Source organism: Bactrocera oleae, chromosome 3 (genome assembly GCF_042242935.1).
Source record: "Bactrocera oleae isolate idBacOlea1 chromosome 3, idBacOlea1, whole genome shotgun sequence".
Lineage (NCBI taxonomy): Eukaryota > Metazoa > Arthropoda > Insecta > Diptera > Tephritidae > Bactrocera > Bactrocera oleae.
This window is the reverse complement of record NC_091537.1, coordinates 92,698,260-92,715,422: the sequence shown is the minus strand read 5'-3', so window position 1 is coordinate 92,715,422 and position 17,163 is coordinate 92,698,260. Positions and strand designations below refer to the sequence as shown.

Here is a 17,163-nt window from a genome sequence, read left to right as displayed (position 1 = left end):
CACAAAGTCATTCCTCGAGGAGTTACTAACAACACTGCCGTTCATCAAAAAGACTCGAACTCGGCTCGTATTGTTTATGCTTTCTATGATACCATTTGATCAAGTTTCACCACAACATTTTCACATATTTTTATACAAATCTTTTTTAGCGCCTTCAAAATAGACCAATGCTTAATTTTTTAATTCTTTCAACACACTTCTTATAAGCCTCGGCTGGGATGTTCTTCAGTGCCTTCTGCGAATTTTGTCTCATTTTTAGTGCGATATGCGCTAGATCGTTGAACAGTTTCGACCTCATATATTGTATATATATGCCTATATATCATATAATACATAAAGCTACGTCTAGTCATTAGTAATGTAGCGTTTGATAAATGTGGGATCAGCTACGTTGTCAAGCATCCCTTTTGCGACCTCTACTCGACGTCGTCTTTGCAAAATATTCAGATATTTTGGTAGGAGTCTAGTGTCAATACCCGCTTCATGCCTAAAACATTAACTTAAATGTGTTTGAGTCGATCCAAAAAAAATTTTAAGATCTTTTGCTATCTCTCTGATGCCAACACGATGATTTTCAAACAGTGGTTCTTTAACTTTTTCGATATATTTGCCATTCACAGTGGTAGATGGACGTCTCGCATGAGGCGAGTTATCGATGACTTCACGACCTTCACTAAATACTTCTGGTCACTAAAATATTTATGTTCGTGATAAAGCGGACTCCCTAAAACACTTCTGCAACGTGTTCAGCGATTCCGTAGCCACGATTTTATTACAACACACAAAATTTCAAGCAAATGATTAATTTTTTTTTTCAAGGTGAAAATCGCCCGAAAAATCTTTCGCGTCGTAAACAAACAGCTGCCAAACACACAAAAATTGACATATGGAGATCATAATTTACACGAAAATAAAAAAAAAGTTTTATCAGTTTAAAAAAATATTTTTCGATTCGGTTTGCGCGCACAGTTCATTGGACCAGTCCGAATCAAATTTGATCAGATGGTATAACAACATATAAAAATTTTGTTGCATCTAATAAAATACTAAATTTTGGTCTGAACATTTTACTTTTTTCACTCTCGTCTTTTTAAAAAAAGCATTTTTCGCTTAATTTTTTTTTTTTTTTTTTGTAATCTCAATAAAATGATTAAGTGCATAACACAATCTAAACTGCGTGGATCACAGTGTGTTGGTAATAAAGATCAATTTGAAAGGTCAGATATAATAGAAACCGTATTTTTTTTTTTTATATACGAAATTTTATAATGTGCAGTAATTGAAAAAATATATTGGATAAAAACTGAATTACAAATGATTGATACTTTTTTATAATCGTAGAAAAGTTGAATATTCAGTCGACGCTTTTGTAGCCAATTTGACTTGATACACCCTCGCAGCCAAGTGAAGACACGCGTTAACAATTAAATAATTGCTCAGACAGCTCGTAAGACTTGCGTTGCAGTTTTCATTGCTCTTTTCTTTGCGACAGCAAAAAATAAATAAATTATCAATAATTGCACGCAACTAATTGCATATTAATTTCAAAAGCGAAAATCAATTAATAGAAATACTATTTGCACTAACAACGCAACGGCGGCACCTAACCTCGACGCTGAATATATTTTACGCCGCAATTTGGCGCGCCAATTTGGCAAAGTACTTGCCACACTTTCGGACCACCGCGAAGGCGGTCGCAAATTGCTTCGTCGCTGGAATAGAAAGTGAAAGAAGACTTAAAATTTATTTATTATTTTATTATTTATACAGTTATTTGAATTATTACAAATAAACGCGTAAAAATGCAATAAATATGTTTGGTATGACTCTATGGAGGTTAGTAAATGCATACATATATAATATATGCAGATATGCTCTTGTACATGTGCCTATATGGCAGGTTAGTACTCATACACTAAGTTTATTAAACTCACTTGACATAAAAATATTTGAAATTTTCTCAAATAAGAGATATCGAAACACAGAGTACTAAAAATGCTTTTCATTCATTTAGTTAACGTTTTTAAATTAATATTTCAAATATGTTACAGATGTATGTATTTCGTACAATTACAGTTATTAAACTCTTATATGTTGTGCTTTCGCAGACGCATACTGCAATCACGTGCCTTAAGCGCCTTCGCTCATTTCTTCTATTTTCAACTTTTCGTGCATCTTACCAGATAAACTACATTAAATGCTAAGCTAATGTTATGATAGTTATTGTTATTGTCGTTGAAGCAAATAATTTAAATACAATTAAATGCGCAATGCCTCAGTTCCATTCTGAAGCTGCTGGAGCGTAACTTTCTCGGCTTTACTCGTCGCTGCCACATATTTCCTCTACTTGCCATTGCTAAACGCATTCGCTAAGCATATCCGCTACATGTGGCACAGCAGTAGGTTTTGTAGTAATGCAATTTGCACAATCGTTGTCGATTTATTCGCTGACAATTACTCACATCATCTTTGCAATTGACAGGTGGATCAACTGGCTTCAAAATATCACGCTCCACATCGAAGAGTGTGTTGAGTTCTGTGAGAAGGAAGAAGAATATATGCGGTGTAATTGAAAAAAAAGTAAAAACTCTAATTAGTATGTCTAGCCAGTACATTAATTATAGTCACATATTGAAATATCCAAAGTGAAACTAACTGGAAAAGATTTTTATAATAATATATAATAATAAATATATTTTTTGCATATTTATAGGGTGCATATAACTAGAAACTTTTCCCCTTAACTATTTGATCTAAAGTAAGTTGACTTATGAGATATCGAGCCCCAAACCTCGGTAAATTATTAATAAGTCCCAAAATAACTCGCTATGTTTAGGCTCTTTCAGCTTTTTTTCGATATTTTGCCTTGACTTTCTTCTGCGTTTATAGTAGATCGAATAATTGATGAATTGAGGACTTACACAGCAGGACCCGGTCCAATTTATTCAATAACTATTTTATTACAAAGCTAAATCACGTTCTACAAAATGTTATGAGTTTACCTGTTTCACCTCTCTATGATCTTTTTTTTACCCAAACCTATCACTTTAATATTTTGTTTTCCTACCTTCACACTTCTGCACATTACATGTTCCATAGACCGGCTCTCGTTCCAAATATTTACAATTGCTCGATTCTACCATCGCCTTTTGTTTCCAATCAAATTCCAGACATTTGGCATAACGTCGTTGAACGCCTTCACCACAAGAGCGGGAACACTATCAAACACAAAAAAGTTACAATTATTAAAAAGAAGCACTTTACACGCTGTTAACGCGCTATTTTTTATATAAACCAAAGACTCACCTCCGACCACTCGGAGTAATGCCACTTGGACCCGCAAAACGTCACCTCCTTGTGTGTGCAATTCATAACAGCGCGCGGTCGCAACAACAAATCGCATTCCGACTCATCCACCGCCACACCATCGCGCAGACAAAGCACAGCGCGCTTACGTTGTAAATTAAAGCAATCGCCAGTACAATTACTCCAATCGGAAGTGAACCATATACCATACTGACACGCCTCAGCCTGTTGACTACCACTACAAATACGCTTCTGCTCTGGCGTGAAGCGTAGATCACAAAGATCCGTATAGGGTGGCGTGCGATCACAGTAGATCGAGCGATGCTCAAAACCTGCACCGCAATCAGTCGAACACTCTTGATTCCAGCCCGACATCAACCACACACCCGCTTTGTCTACACGATCGTCCCGCAGATGCCGGCGCAATGGCGTGGTTGAGTTGTAAATGCTGCGCACCAAAGTGGGCGCTATAAGCAGCCGCGAGAAGACGCGTGGTGTCTTGTCCGGTCCACGTGCGTAGATTTTACGTCGATTTAACTTTGGGCAATTGCATGTCTCATTTAACTGAGGCAGTTTCTGTTGCTCACACAAATCTTCGGATACCTCTTCCGCCTTGCCGTTATTTTGCTCCTGTACGCAATACACGTAGCGTGAACGTACACCCTCGACCTCACCGTCGGCGCATTTACATTCCCCATATTCACCAGCGCGCCAATAAGCTGGACACAATCCACGATTACAACGATAGATGTCCTCACTGAAGACTGGCTTCTCAACAAAGGCACAGCGCTTAGGTGAATAATAACGCGTCGGCAAATCGCGTATACAACGAAAAATGGGTGGTTGTATACCTGGTCCACAGGAGCGATTACATTCACCAAAGCCGAGTAATTTCCACGAGAACTTGCGGCGTTTGCGTTCGCGTGCGCGTGCGATCTGTGCCGAAACGGAGCCATCGATGTTGTTCTCATCTAACTCGTCCAGTGGCTGACCCACCTCGTTCCACTGTGACTGCAGCTCCTCATCCTCAGTTATGGAAGCAGACGGTACGGGAAGAGTGTAGTCATATTTGATGCCTGAATTGTGACCGCGCACAAAGAGCTAGGTGGGGCGAATATAATAGTTATTTTAACAGTTTGTTAATCAAGGTTAAGACTTACCAAAAGCACAACGGGTTTACTTATTGGTCCCTTAGAAGTGATTATGCTCAGTTCGCGATTGTAGTCATAGCTGTCGTCATTATACTCAAATATACCACTCTCTGAGGCGCGATTGTTACCGTTAATCAGAAACATATCATCGATAGTTTTCAGTGCTAAAAAAATAAAAATATTTTAAATAGTATGACTTTAGATTATTTAGATAATTGCATAATATTTATAAGTTAGAAATCCCATTTTGGTTTTACCCAGTAAATTATCACTTCGTGCCAGCTGTTTGACCGTTAAGTTCATCGCCCCCGCTGGAATTGTGTGCACATAATTGTAGCCATAACTTAACTTGGCTTTGCTGAACACCTCGGAGACCATCTCACATAACACTGAACCACATTTCGTTTGGGCGTCGCTGGTGGTGGCTGGCCGTATGGCACCACTCTCATGAACTGCCTATAAAACCAATTGGGAGCATTTCAGACACACAGTGATTTCGGAAGTATATACACATTAAATTTAAAGTGTAAAGAGTTCATTAGGTTTCGAATTAAAATAAATTGATATAATGTATATGAACTTACCAAATTCAATACTAATACAACCGTCCAGAATTTCCACATTTTGTAGTTAAATAGTTAATATATCATATTACGTTGCTTCGATTCCAACACTTTTTCCTTATTATGTCTTTAATATAATTTTCCTTCAAAACTGTTTGTCTTTACGCTTATTCTTGCGAATACGATCTACATAAAATTATAAAATTTTCTATACGCATGTTAAATTTGGCTGCGATGGCCTTCAACAAAATTTGTGTTTTTAGAGATCGTATGTGTGGCAAAAGATTTAGTATAACCTCTTGTAGATAAGGATATTTATGAGTTGAAAACAAACAACTTGCCGGCTTGTTTGGTCGGCTTATGAAAGAATCATTACAATTAATCGGATTTCCCTGTTATTGCTTGGTCACAGATGATCGCGAAGTACCCTAACTTATATATAATACTCGTATACAATAACAACAACCTAAGATTAATGTCCCTAGGCAGGAAATTAAAAATATAGAAGAAATTAATTACAAAAACAATGACTTTGATTTGCTACGCATGAAAACGGATGTGGTAAAAAATTTTCCCATCTTTGATGTTTTCAAATCAGTGAGTGTCGTAAGACCGCCATAAAATTTTCTTGGTATAAAATACTAAAAAACTTTCATTTCTTTTCAATTAAGATTTCAAAAAGCATTGGAAAATAAATTCTAATTTTTTCGTGTTAAGCAATATCTATATATGTATATAGATAATATATTATAAATAGATACCCATTTAGTGCAAATAACACAAAGTTCAATTAACTTATCGAAATTGACCGAAATAAAATAATTATTTTTTCATGTTGAAACATTGGCCTACGAAATGCGATTATTTAAACGCGTATGTAGTAAGTGAGAACATGGCATGAGTATGGCATATGGTGGCAATTAATTACGCTAACCAATCTATTGAAAATGAATTAACTAATCGCAAAAAACAATGCAGGAATTCACTTAGTCCACCTAACAACCAAACACAGTTGGCAACGAGCAGTGGTAGACGCCTTCGCCACCGCACACACCGTACTCACCGCCAACAGTCAACACTCCAATATGCCTACTTCCCCTAATTTCTTTGCCAAGTCCATATAGGCCGGTGTGGACCACACACATCCAAGCGTCGAAGCGGTAACTAACTGAAATGGTCTGCGGTGCGGTATGCTTTTAAGCATTTCATCGAACACATTCGCATATATGAATATGTATTTCAATTGCTTACAGCTATGCAAAAAATAAAAAAAAACAGAAACAATAAAAAATGTTGACTTCGATCGAAGCTATAATACCCTTCACAATTACACAAGATTCCTTAAAAGAACTGTGATGGCTCAGTTTGTATGGCAATTTCGTAAATTTTCGATAACTTGTCAAATGAAAAAACTTGCCATACAAGTACTTTAATCCGATCGTGCAGTTTGTATGGCAGCTATATGCTATAGTGGTCCGATATGGGCGGTTCCGACAAATGAGCAGCTTCTTGATGAGAAAAGGACGAGTGTAAAATTTCAGAGGATTTCTTAAAAACTAACGGACTAGTTCGCATATATACAGACAGACGGACATAGCTAAATGGACTCAGCTCGTCACGCTAATTATTTTTATAAATATATACTTTATACAAGTAGTGTCTGTTACGTTTCCTTTTGGGTGTTACAAACATCGTGGTAAACTTAATATACCCTGTTCATGGCATAAATAACGAAACACGGTAACTATGCTTTGGCCTATAGACGGTGGCGTTGCTTTGCTGAGCGCCAATGCTTTGCCAAATCGCATAAATCTTAATTAAACAATTCCCGCTTTTTAGCGCCGGTTGGCATAGCACGGCACACTCACACACCTACAGACAAATTCTTATAGGTATGGCATATTGAAAGCGTGCGCCGCCAACGCCAAGCGCTGCTGTCACGTCACAAGCAGCAGGCAATTTATGAATTGCTACACATCCAGCGAAAAATCATTGTGCATCGAGCTTTCGACTTTTATAGGCAACGCATATACAGTTATTTACGTTAACATTTCAATTAAGCGTTACTTTATTCAATTTCGGTTTGGTAGCAATACCATGAGGTAAATTTATATATACGGCAACATATTTGCTTAGGCCGGAGTAAGTCGGAACAGAGAAATTCGAAAATAAAATAAAAAATTTTGTTTATGGAAATATCTACTTCCTATATTTGGCCATTTCCACAGCTCAGTGGGTCACTTGAGCAGAAGTGATTTGCTTATTTCTTATCTGAAGCACGAAGTGCTGAAATATTATTCAATTTGTAGGCAATAAAAAACGTATTAATACTCGTCGGCCCAAAACATACATACATACTTCCAATACATTGACACTCGTCGGGTTGTGGCAATAGATATGCACTTGACTTCAAACAAATCACCAACAACCACTTGTGACCTCATTATAGGGCACTCCATAGCACTTGTTGCAAAGTGCGTCTATCGGCCAATCGGCCTGACCCAATTATCACTTGTTAATTAGCCCAGAAAATAATTCAGCGTTGAGGCTCACGCAGATCACTGATGATTGGAAATTTCTTACTCTTCTTCTTATTTGCTCAATATTTGCTTCAAAGAGCAGTTCAATACAGTTTTGAGTTTTGACGCTGAATATCGTTATTTTTGCTCGTAAATTGTATTATGTCAAAGTGCAAGTGAACTTACAGCTAAGATTGCACTGAGGCAACAGGCACACATAAACACTTACATATTTTTATTGGGTTTATTGTTGACAGCTGTCTTGCAACATCAGCCATATATACATACATATATTCTCATACTTAATGATTCTAAGAGGGTATTAAAAACACATTAGCACAGAAAATCAAAAGATTCGCTGTTGAAATTTTTGTACATTTTAAGTTAAGTAATTCTCGAAAAATGTTCAGTAGAGATTTTAATGGATATTTAAGAGTAATTTACCATCTGATCAAATTTTACCCGGACTAGCCCATATAAATTAGTCTATATCTTAGATGGGTACAACCTTTTTATGTTCGTGTGAAGTTTGATTTCCATATATCAATTGGTGTATGTTTAACAGCTTTTGGTTTGCGATGTGAAAAGTTGGTCCTGCAATTTTTACCATGAAAAAAATGTATCAAAGAGTTTGTTTGACATTTCGTGTTCCCAGTGGAATCATCACTAAGCAATCAATGAATATGTTTCAGAAGTGTTTTGGGGAGTCTACTTTGTATTTAGTTTTTTTTTTTTTTTGGCAGTCTGAGTCAAGTTTGATCAGATGGTACATACTAAAATATCGAGAAAAATATTTCGAATTTTCTTTTTTTATATTTTAAAATTTATTGCTTTGAAAAATTGTTCAATTTTAAAAGGCAAATTAATATGGAATGAATGTCTTGAGTCACTTTCCAAATTTACAAATTTTTCTCACTCATATCAAGCCTATACCATATTAGAAGGATATTTCTTGCTTACACCACATTGTCATACAAATACTTAATGTAACATAATATACTGTTTTACTGAAAATATTTTCTTAGAACGATTTCTACAGGAAAAGGAGAAAATTACGAGAATTAAGAGGATCGATCATTACGCACTAGAGCAAGAAGTCAACACTTTCCACTTTTCCACTAGTTCTAAAACAGATTCAATCCACCACGTTTGAAAAACAATTAAGTTCACCAATAAATTTTATTAGTACATCTTAGTACATCCATCAAAGAGCGCATAAATTTCCAAGAAAAGCGTGCGCTTACACATTTCACGCTTAATTACGAACAATTAAGGCACAAATTAATAGATTAAATGGCGAATAAAAAAGTTCTCACATCATAAAAACCAATTCGACAATAAATTTCGACGCCCACATAGTTAATTAAAGAAAACCGGGAAAAAAAATCCAAAGAAAAATTTTGTAAAAAAAAGTGTGCTACAAAATATTTAAGAGGTCATTAAATGATTAGTTGTAAATATGCATTATCATCGCCTAGAGTAACAACAACAATATCATAATTAGTGCAGCGCGCAGAGGAAAAACAAGAAGAAATTTCAAAAGATGAAGACATCAAAAGCTTTACAGCTGCTGTACAACAACAAGCATGTCACGACGCTGCTGTCAGCAATTGTAATAATGTCATGATCATCAATGACATTTTTTTTCTAATGATTATGTGCGCTTGTGCTTTCATATTTGCTATTGAAATTGTAAATGACTTCGGGTTCCAGTGAGCAAAGAAATCCGAAAAAGACTCTAAAAATAAATTAATTAATAAAAAAAATTGTTATGTGAACTAAGTAGGCAGCAATAAAAAAAAATTTGCAAAAAATTTAATTGGCTTAAAAAATTTAGCAATTTGATATTCTTAATTCTTTTATTAAAAATTTTTAATTGTTTAACTATTCTGACCGAATATAAGCGTTCGCTTAGTAATGAAAATGTTGCACAAAAAACTGTTTATTTCTAAAAATATTTTTTTTTTCAAATATTTTATTTAACGCATATTTTCTTAGCGCGCTGTCGTTCAAAGTGAATTATGACAGAAATATATTTTGTCATAAATTGGTAGTATCACAAATATTGGGCGTTAAAAATATTTTTGTTGAACGCCACGACACACATAGGTATACATATACACATATACCAACGAGAGTTCATAAGTAGCTCGCACAATATGTATTTAAGTAACAAGATTTGTTTTGACAGCGCTGACAAATAGATATGTATGTGTATTCACCTTTCGCTTTTGAAATTTTTAAGCTGAATCCACAAACCGGTGGCGAAAATACTAAGCGTTACATGTTTACAAATATTGCACTGCTTCATTTGACGTGTTTTTGTGATAAGTCAATCGACAGGAGAAGTAGCCTCATATCCACTATTACATACACTATATAGTCCACAGGCACTTATGGTTTATGCCGCTGCAGAATATTTAGCCGAAATGCCTGTCTGTGATCAGCTCATAGATCGTCTATCGCCGATCGCCCAGCCATATGTGCATTCAAGCTGTCAATAGAGTTTTGATTGATTTCAATCGTTCAACGCCGGCATTGCTTAGAAACATTGGTCAGGAAGCATTTCCCGCGCCAAACTAAAGTTAGCCGTATCTACATATATACATATGTATGCATGTTTGTATGTATGTACTGCATCTACGATCCACTTATCGGTCGTGTGTTTTGTGGTAAGAGTAAAAGTCAATTTGGCTGTGGGCCAACGGGCGAAAAGCTTTCCTTCTAACTAACAACACCCAAATATTCATAAATTCATGCGGCCATATGTCTGTATGTTTCTGCTTGCAAACTTTGAAAGGTGGCATGAACTATGCGAGATACGAAATTTCTTTGATTGCTCAGCAGTCGTAGCGATTTAGCCATAAGTTAGCATTTCTAATTGAAAGTAAATGAAAGTGTATACTCGCACCAGCAGAGTCGTATAGGCAATTTATTTCGTTTTAGTTTTCAATTACAAATTCTACTACATATAATACTACAAAGACAGCTGTGAACTAATTGTTCATACATTTCCGAGTTGAAGTAGAAAGTATTTAACTCGAGCCGCTGAAGTACTGTCTGTGGGGCAATAATATCGAACTTTCTGTGGGAAATACACTTTTGATAGCGCTTCTTGTGGAAAGTGCATATAAAAGCACAAGTTTATGGTTCAAATACCCAATTATCCTTTCGAATGTCAAACGTTATTGCACTTGGATTTGAATAGCTCTCTAGCAATTAGAGATGTATATGTATTTCAATCCTACAGATGACCAGCCAGCAGTGAAGTCGTAAAAACGCTTAATCAATTGAAAATATTTGTATATTGAAATATTTTTTTAAAATTGATTTTAGAAATAAAAACACATACACATCGAAATATTTTTTAGATATTCACTTAGAACCTCCCCTTAAACCCTCATTGATAACTAATAAAGTTTTTTCAACTCAATATAAAACTTTTTTTGAGTCAAACTTATTAAGTACTCACTTAAAGCAAATATTTGGCAGAACCTGCGTGTAGACCCCAATTTCTTATAATGCGTATAAAAACAAAAAAAATGTTTTTGATCTTTCTGTTTGTAAGGCAGCTTTATGCTTTAGTATTCGGATTTCAAGAATTTCTTCGATGATTTAACCGTTGCTTTAGACAATAATGCATGCCAAATTTCATGAAAGTAACTCGTCAAATAAAAAAGTTTCCCATACAAATACTTGATTCCGATCGTTCTGTTTGTATGGCAGCTATATGCTATAGTGGTCCAAGATCAGCGGTTTTTACAAATGAGCAGCTTCTTGTGGAGAAAAGAACGTGCAAAATTTCAGATCGATAACTCACAAACTGTGGAACTATTTTGCGTATATACAGACAGACAGACGGACATTGCTAAATCAACTCAGCTCGTCCTACTGATCATCTGTGTATTTATTTCATAGGGTCTCCGACGCTTCCTACTGCGTGCTACAAACTTCGTGGCAAACTTAGTATACCCTATTCGGGGTATACAAATAGTTTTCCGATAATATTCTGTCGCACAAAGCGTTGCCGTGGCGTATGAGTAATTTAAGTTTTAAAGTAGTCTTAAAACCATTTATGTTTCTAAATATGTAATATAAAATTTCCAAAAAGGAAAAATTTATGACCTCAGCAGCAAAAGAATTCATTTCAACAAAAAAACATAAAACCAAAATTTAAAACTTTTGAAATTTATTCCATATTTTTCAAGAACGCGACCACCTACAAACTATTATTTTAGTTCATGCCATAATTTTATATGACAAATGTTCAATTTTATCAAAAATATAAACAAATCGTAAATTTCATAAATAAAATTTGTCCTGACATTCTAAGCTAATAAGCTTTCATAATGCTTCAAAACAAAACACAAATTCTATAATTTTATGACACAGAAAAGATTTTACCACATTGCTTACACATACATGCATAAAAACATATTTATAATTGTGTATGTACAAATGTGTTTGCGCTACTATATGGATGCAGAATGAAATTATATGAATAAAAACACTTTGGGCTTTTAGCCGACAACGGTTATAAAGTTCGGTGAGCCGCACATAAAATGCCGCTACAAAGGCTTTCCGTCAATAAAATTAGCAAACACGCACATGTTTAATACAAGCACTATTTACTCCTGCAAAAGTAATTTGTAATAACAAAAAAAAATATATTTATTGAGAAATTTAGCATTGAAATGCAAATATATTGTAATGAAATAAAAAAATTATAAGAACGCTGATTATTGAATGAATGAAAAATACACAAAAAATAAAAAAAATTTAAAAATAGAATATATGTAAATATATTTTTTCTGTGTGTGTCTTATACAAGTATGTATATTTTAAACAAAAATCTTATAATTTTAATACAACTTTTCAGGCAAATCGTCTAAGTTTTCATTTCACTCAAGTGCAAAGAATGTCAAAATTTCAGCTAAAATATTTACGCACTGAAATGCCATTCACCAAACACTTGGCTGGCTTCTTCAAAAGCAAAGATATTAGAAAATAATAACTGCAAATAGACTAATGTGCCGCGCACACATGACTTAATTTAAATTCACCGTTTAACGCACAGCAGAAGCGGCATGTGCGCTCGAATTCGCTTGTCGCATCGGTTGATGAGCCTACCAGCGGCCACCACTGCAGCGCAAGCATTGCGACAATGACATTTGGCTTTTGTGCGTTGTGGAGGAATTTATGAATTAATGTAAAGATTATATTTGAATTAATCTCATTCAACATGTGAAAAATGTTTTACTTTCAAGGTTCTCTGAATGTTTAACTTTAAGTGTTTTTGCTTTGGGGGAATTAAAAAACGTTTAGGCAAGAGATTTGTTAATGTCAACGCATTTTTCAAACTATTTTTATAAAAATAATAAAATAATTGTTTTACATAGAAAAAGTTCTGAAATTTCATTTTTGTCATAATTCAATTTTGAAGTGTAAATTTTTCACAAAAAACAAGTCTTTTAGAAAGCCGCCATCGTTAAAAATCGACAATTTAACCAGTCCTTCGATTTTTACCTGTATTCATCATCATAGTTATAATAAATTTTTTTGGTTTTTGGATTAGAGGTAATTGTAAACAGAAAAATGTAACTCACCGCCGGAGCCATTTTTTTTTCGATTATTAAAATACATTAAATGCTGTAAATGTGCCATTGTTATTTTTACTTAGTAAATCAAATACAAAAAAAACCTCTCAACAAAATGTAATAAGTATTTTTAGGCAAGAAAAATAAATTTATCGGACATTAATTGACCCACTTCCCGGATGCTTTTCAAGTTAACAATAATTTATAAGAAAACGTATTGCAAACTTTTGCATACACGCCAAATTAAACATCGAATTTATTTAATCTCCATTAAATAAATATTTAATTTTCCAGCTTTCGACAAAATAAAGAAAAATGTTTGTCTGCTTGTTCCATGATAAACATTTACAACAAATAAAAATAAAAAAATTAAGAAATAAAAAATAAAAATTATAATAATTTAGCTAATTACTTTTCCATGTTAGTTAATCGGGTTCAAATAAAGTTTTATGGTATTTGTTATTGTATTTTCATTACGCACATTACTGGCTGTTCATTAAAGTTTTCCATACAGATTTACTGATAACTACTGCTACATTAAACATTAGGAACCGCACTCACCTCAAACAGCAAAAAGCAAAAAACATTAAATGGCAACTTTTCATTATTATCTGAACACTAGACTTGAAGAAAAATAGCAATTTAACGGTAAATGAAAATAAATATTTCAGATCAACTGTTACTGTTAGCCGAAAAGCCTGTGCTTATGCACTATTATATACAAGTATGTACATATGTGTATATAAGATGATGAATGTTTATTTGTATATCGGCAAGCATGTGCTAATACACACACACATACACATTACACTGAAGCTGCGCCGTGGGTCAAAGTGTTTAGCCATTTGTCTTATGTTTTCTGTCTATTTGTTATTTGTGCTCAGCACACACATTGATGTTACGTCAACAGATAATTTAGCAACAGATAATAACCAAATAAAACTTTCCGTTATACGAAAATTCACACAATTTCACTTACACCGACTCACATACATATATAGATACATACATACATGCATATGTACGATTATGTGCATGTGTGTACTGCAACAAAGCGAAAGGTAATGACGATGACCAAGTGGAAGGTGAAAAAATAACATTTTTGTGAAAACATAAATTTTTTGTGCGTTTTTATTTCGATTTGATCTCCTTTCCATTATGCGAGACGAATTATTTGCTTTTATTTATTTTAAAATATCAATTGTTTGTTGATGAAAATTTCGGTAGTGCAACTGCACCAAGCTTACAACTAAATACAGCCAATGTTCATTATCCATTCATCCATGGCAACGGAGAGTTTTTTGGCGCTAAAAGGTTTCCACACCACAAACACAACCCAGCAAACACAACGACTAGCAAATGTTTAGATAACTAGCCCTTTTTTCTAAACTCTGAACTTAGAGAACAACTTACGAAACTTGAAGCAGTGTGTTCTCAAGATAAATGGGATATAAATCGCAATCAAGAAAACTTCTCACATTAAATTGTATAGTAGTTTTCGTAAAAGATACTAGTTAAACATTGTAACTCCTATCAAGTACGAGTCTATAACAATATTTTGAATATTATTTGAGTATTTGTAGTGTGGTTATGGGAATGAAAATTCATGCTAAATTCAAAATAAGACTTTAAAGGCGCGTAGACGTCAACTGTTCGAAGTATTATATAACTAAGAACCAACAGCAGCATGAATTTGGAAATCTTCAATTCTTTCAACCCTGAAGCTTTCTATAACAACATAAAACAAACAATTATTACAAATAATTTTAGAATAGGATAGGTTGGGCTAGTTTGGTAAGGTAATAAGCCACGCATACACCAGTTATGGCTCTTAGCGATATCAGATAGACTACCGTCACGTAGTCCATGAGGAGTAATCAACCTTGCAAATGAACGAAGTTCAACATGTTCTTTGGGTTCATTAACAATACCTCTTTCAGTGTCTCATACCGTGGCTTGAAGCCATAACAGATGATCCAGTGTTTCGCTGGTGCCTTGCTCTCGACATTTTCTGCAGTCTTTCCTGATTTGTCAGCCCCATGAGCCATGTTCCTACAGTCTTTTGTATCGAGTGTCAGCAGAAATGAATTTTAGAATAAGTGCATATCGAAAATCAAGCCGTCAAAATATTGTGTAAGACTTCTATCGAGTCAGTTCCGAACACGGAAACGGCGAGTGCCGAGTTGTAAGCAACCGAACGGGTAACAGGTTGCGGATATTGAAAGGCCTTTATATATAAGCATTTGCTACGAATAACCAATATGCAGTCCCGGACAGCGTTCAGCGTCTAGGGAGGAAGAGTTTAAGAGAGATTTTGGGTAGTACTGTATTCCTCATAAATCCTGAGTGCATCTAAGCCCTCCAGCGACATGACGGGTGCTTTGGCGCCATTCAATAACTATTAATGCCAAAAATCTTCGTGAAAATCTACTACTACTATGTGTTTAGTCATCAAATGACGATAGTTGCTACTAAGCTCCCGCCTTGTACATATAACAATCGCAAAAAATATACAACCTCGAATAAAAGTTAAATTTAACAAGCAACAAATCGTCAAGATTTGAAAGTATGCTAGGGGGTAACCGTGTATGGAGAAATCCCGCTGCTACGGCAGCCAGCACAAGGGATTTAGAGGTGCAAAAATCATGTAACGGTAACACGAGTTCTATAATTTCTGATTCTATAGCAGTAACCACAAAAAAGGATGATGCAGATAGAGTTGGTGGATGATCTGTTCTCGCTAACCGTTCTCTCTTATTCAGCCACTGATAATTTGTTACCACGTTGCCGTACTTTGACAGGAAATAGGGTTTAACAGAATGCAAAAGGTGAAAATAGCAGAAAAAATTAAAATGTTTCTTCTTGCATGTTAAGTCTAGTTAATATATATGTATGCATGGATACGTATGTACATACATATGTAGGAAATTCTTATTTGATAGATGTATTTAGTGTCAATTAACACGTTTGGTTTAACAGGTGAATAAATCGTTTAGGTGCACGCAAGTTTTATAGCTACAACTATTCACAAAAGAAGCATATATATGTAGATATATATATATATATATGTTCGTATATGTAGTAATGCACAGTCAACGACTGAAGATATAAGCATGGTAGATTTTCTTAGTGGATTGAATTTTCATATTTGTATTTGAAGACATATTTCATAAAGAACTTAAATAGATGAATTGAAATAATTAAATATTTTTAAGTGGTTTTTTTTAGTAATAAAACTTGTTTCTACTTTCTTTTCAAAAAAAACTAATTTGTATAATACTTGTATATTGTCAAAGTTTTTAACACAAAAAAAAATATTTTTTTTAAATGTATAAAAAATTATAAAAGTTCGTGCTTTGATTAACGATTAACTAATGAGATTTTTATTTTCTGCAATTTATCACACACATACACAATTTTAATTGTTCGCAACGTTTCACCGCCAAAACTCAATTAATAACTCATTAGTTCACCCACTGACCGCTAAATACCGTCGCACAGAATACCGGAACACACCGAACGCAACTAACAACACGTTGTTGAGCGGTTGACAAAACATCGGCGAATGAGTTTGGCTACGAGAAAAATTTATGATTTCGAATTTTTCAACACAAAAAAATATATACTACGTTCAAAAAGAAAATTAAAAGCGAAAAATCACACACACCAAATACATTGCGGTACATAAGATAAAAGCCAAAACAATAACAATAATAATGCGCGAGCAACGCTAACCAAATCATAACAGAAATACATAAAAATAATAAAAACAACAATAACAATAGCAAAATAACTAAAAAATGTTCATGAAGAGCCGCAATCGCACGCTTGCAGAGCAGCAATGCAGCATCCCATAGCAATTGCTGCCAACTATTGTAGCAAACAACTAACGACAACAACAGCAAAGGCACTAACCGATCTCAACTACATACATATGTACGGCACAATAGCCAAGTAACAACACAATTATTGGCGGCCAATACACATGAGTGAAAAATCGAAAAGTAACAACAACAACAACAACAAG

General features: G+C 34.5%; 1 protein-coding gene and 1 long non-coding RNA gene across 4 annotated transcripts in view; one reads left to right on the top strand and one right to left on the bottom strand.

The window, feature by feature from the left end:
* LOC138856354 (uncharacterized) overlaps window positions 1–17,163 on the top strand; it is a 46,291-nt gene that overhangs the window by 21,121 nt on the left and 8,007 nt on the right. The window lies entirely within an intron of this gene.
* LOC106626236 (thrombospondin type-1 domain-containing protein 4) lies at window positions 1,737–16,712 on the bottom strand. Of its 3 annotated transcripts, none has more exons than XM_070107234.1 (7): window positions 16,545–16,712; window positions 5,042–5,206; window positions 4,715–4,913; window positions 4,467–4,621; window positions 3,307–4,407; window positions 3,068–3,218; window positions 1,737–2,536 (listed from the first exon to the last, which is right to left on the bottom strand). In XM_070107234.1, exons 2-7 carry the CDS (start codon window positions 5,078–5,080, stop codon window positions 2,370–2,372), a joined length of 1,812 nt encoding a protein of 603 aa, XP_069963335.1. In that variant the 5' UTR covers window positions 5,081–5,206; window positions 16,545–16,712; the 3' UTR covers window positions 1,737–2,369. The 3 variants fall into 3 exon arrangements, with proteins under 3 accessions (XP_069963335.1, XP_069963333.1, XP_069963334.1); XM_070107232.1 differs by having other exon boundaries at window positions 16,549–16,712; XM_070107233.1 differs by having other exon boundaries at window positions 16,618–16,712.

Excerpts from the sequence above, each read along its gene's own strand:
- LOC106626236 (XM_070107234.1), bottom strand. The coding sequence starts at position 5,080 with ATGTGGAAATTCTGGACGGTTGTATTAGTATTGAATTTG. Across the intron at positions 4,914-5,041 it reads TTGTATTAGTATTGAATTTG|GCAGTTCATGAGAGTGGTGC; the intron begins GTAAGTTCATAT and ends TTGGTTTTATAG. Across the intron at positions 4,622-4,714 it reads ACGAAGTGATAATTTACTGG|CACTGAAAACTATCGATGAT; the intron begins GTAAAACCAAAA and ends TTATTTTTTTAG.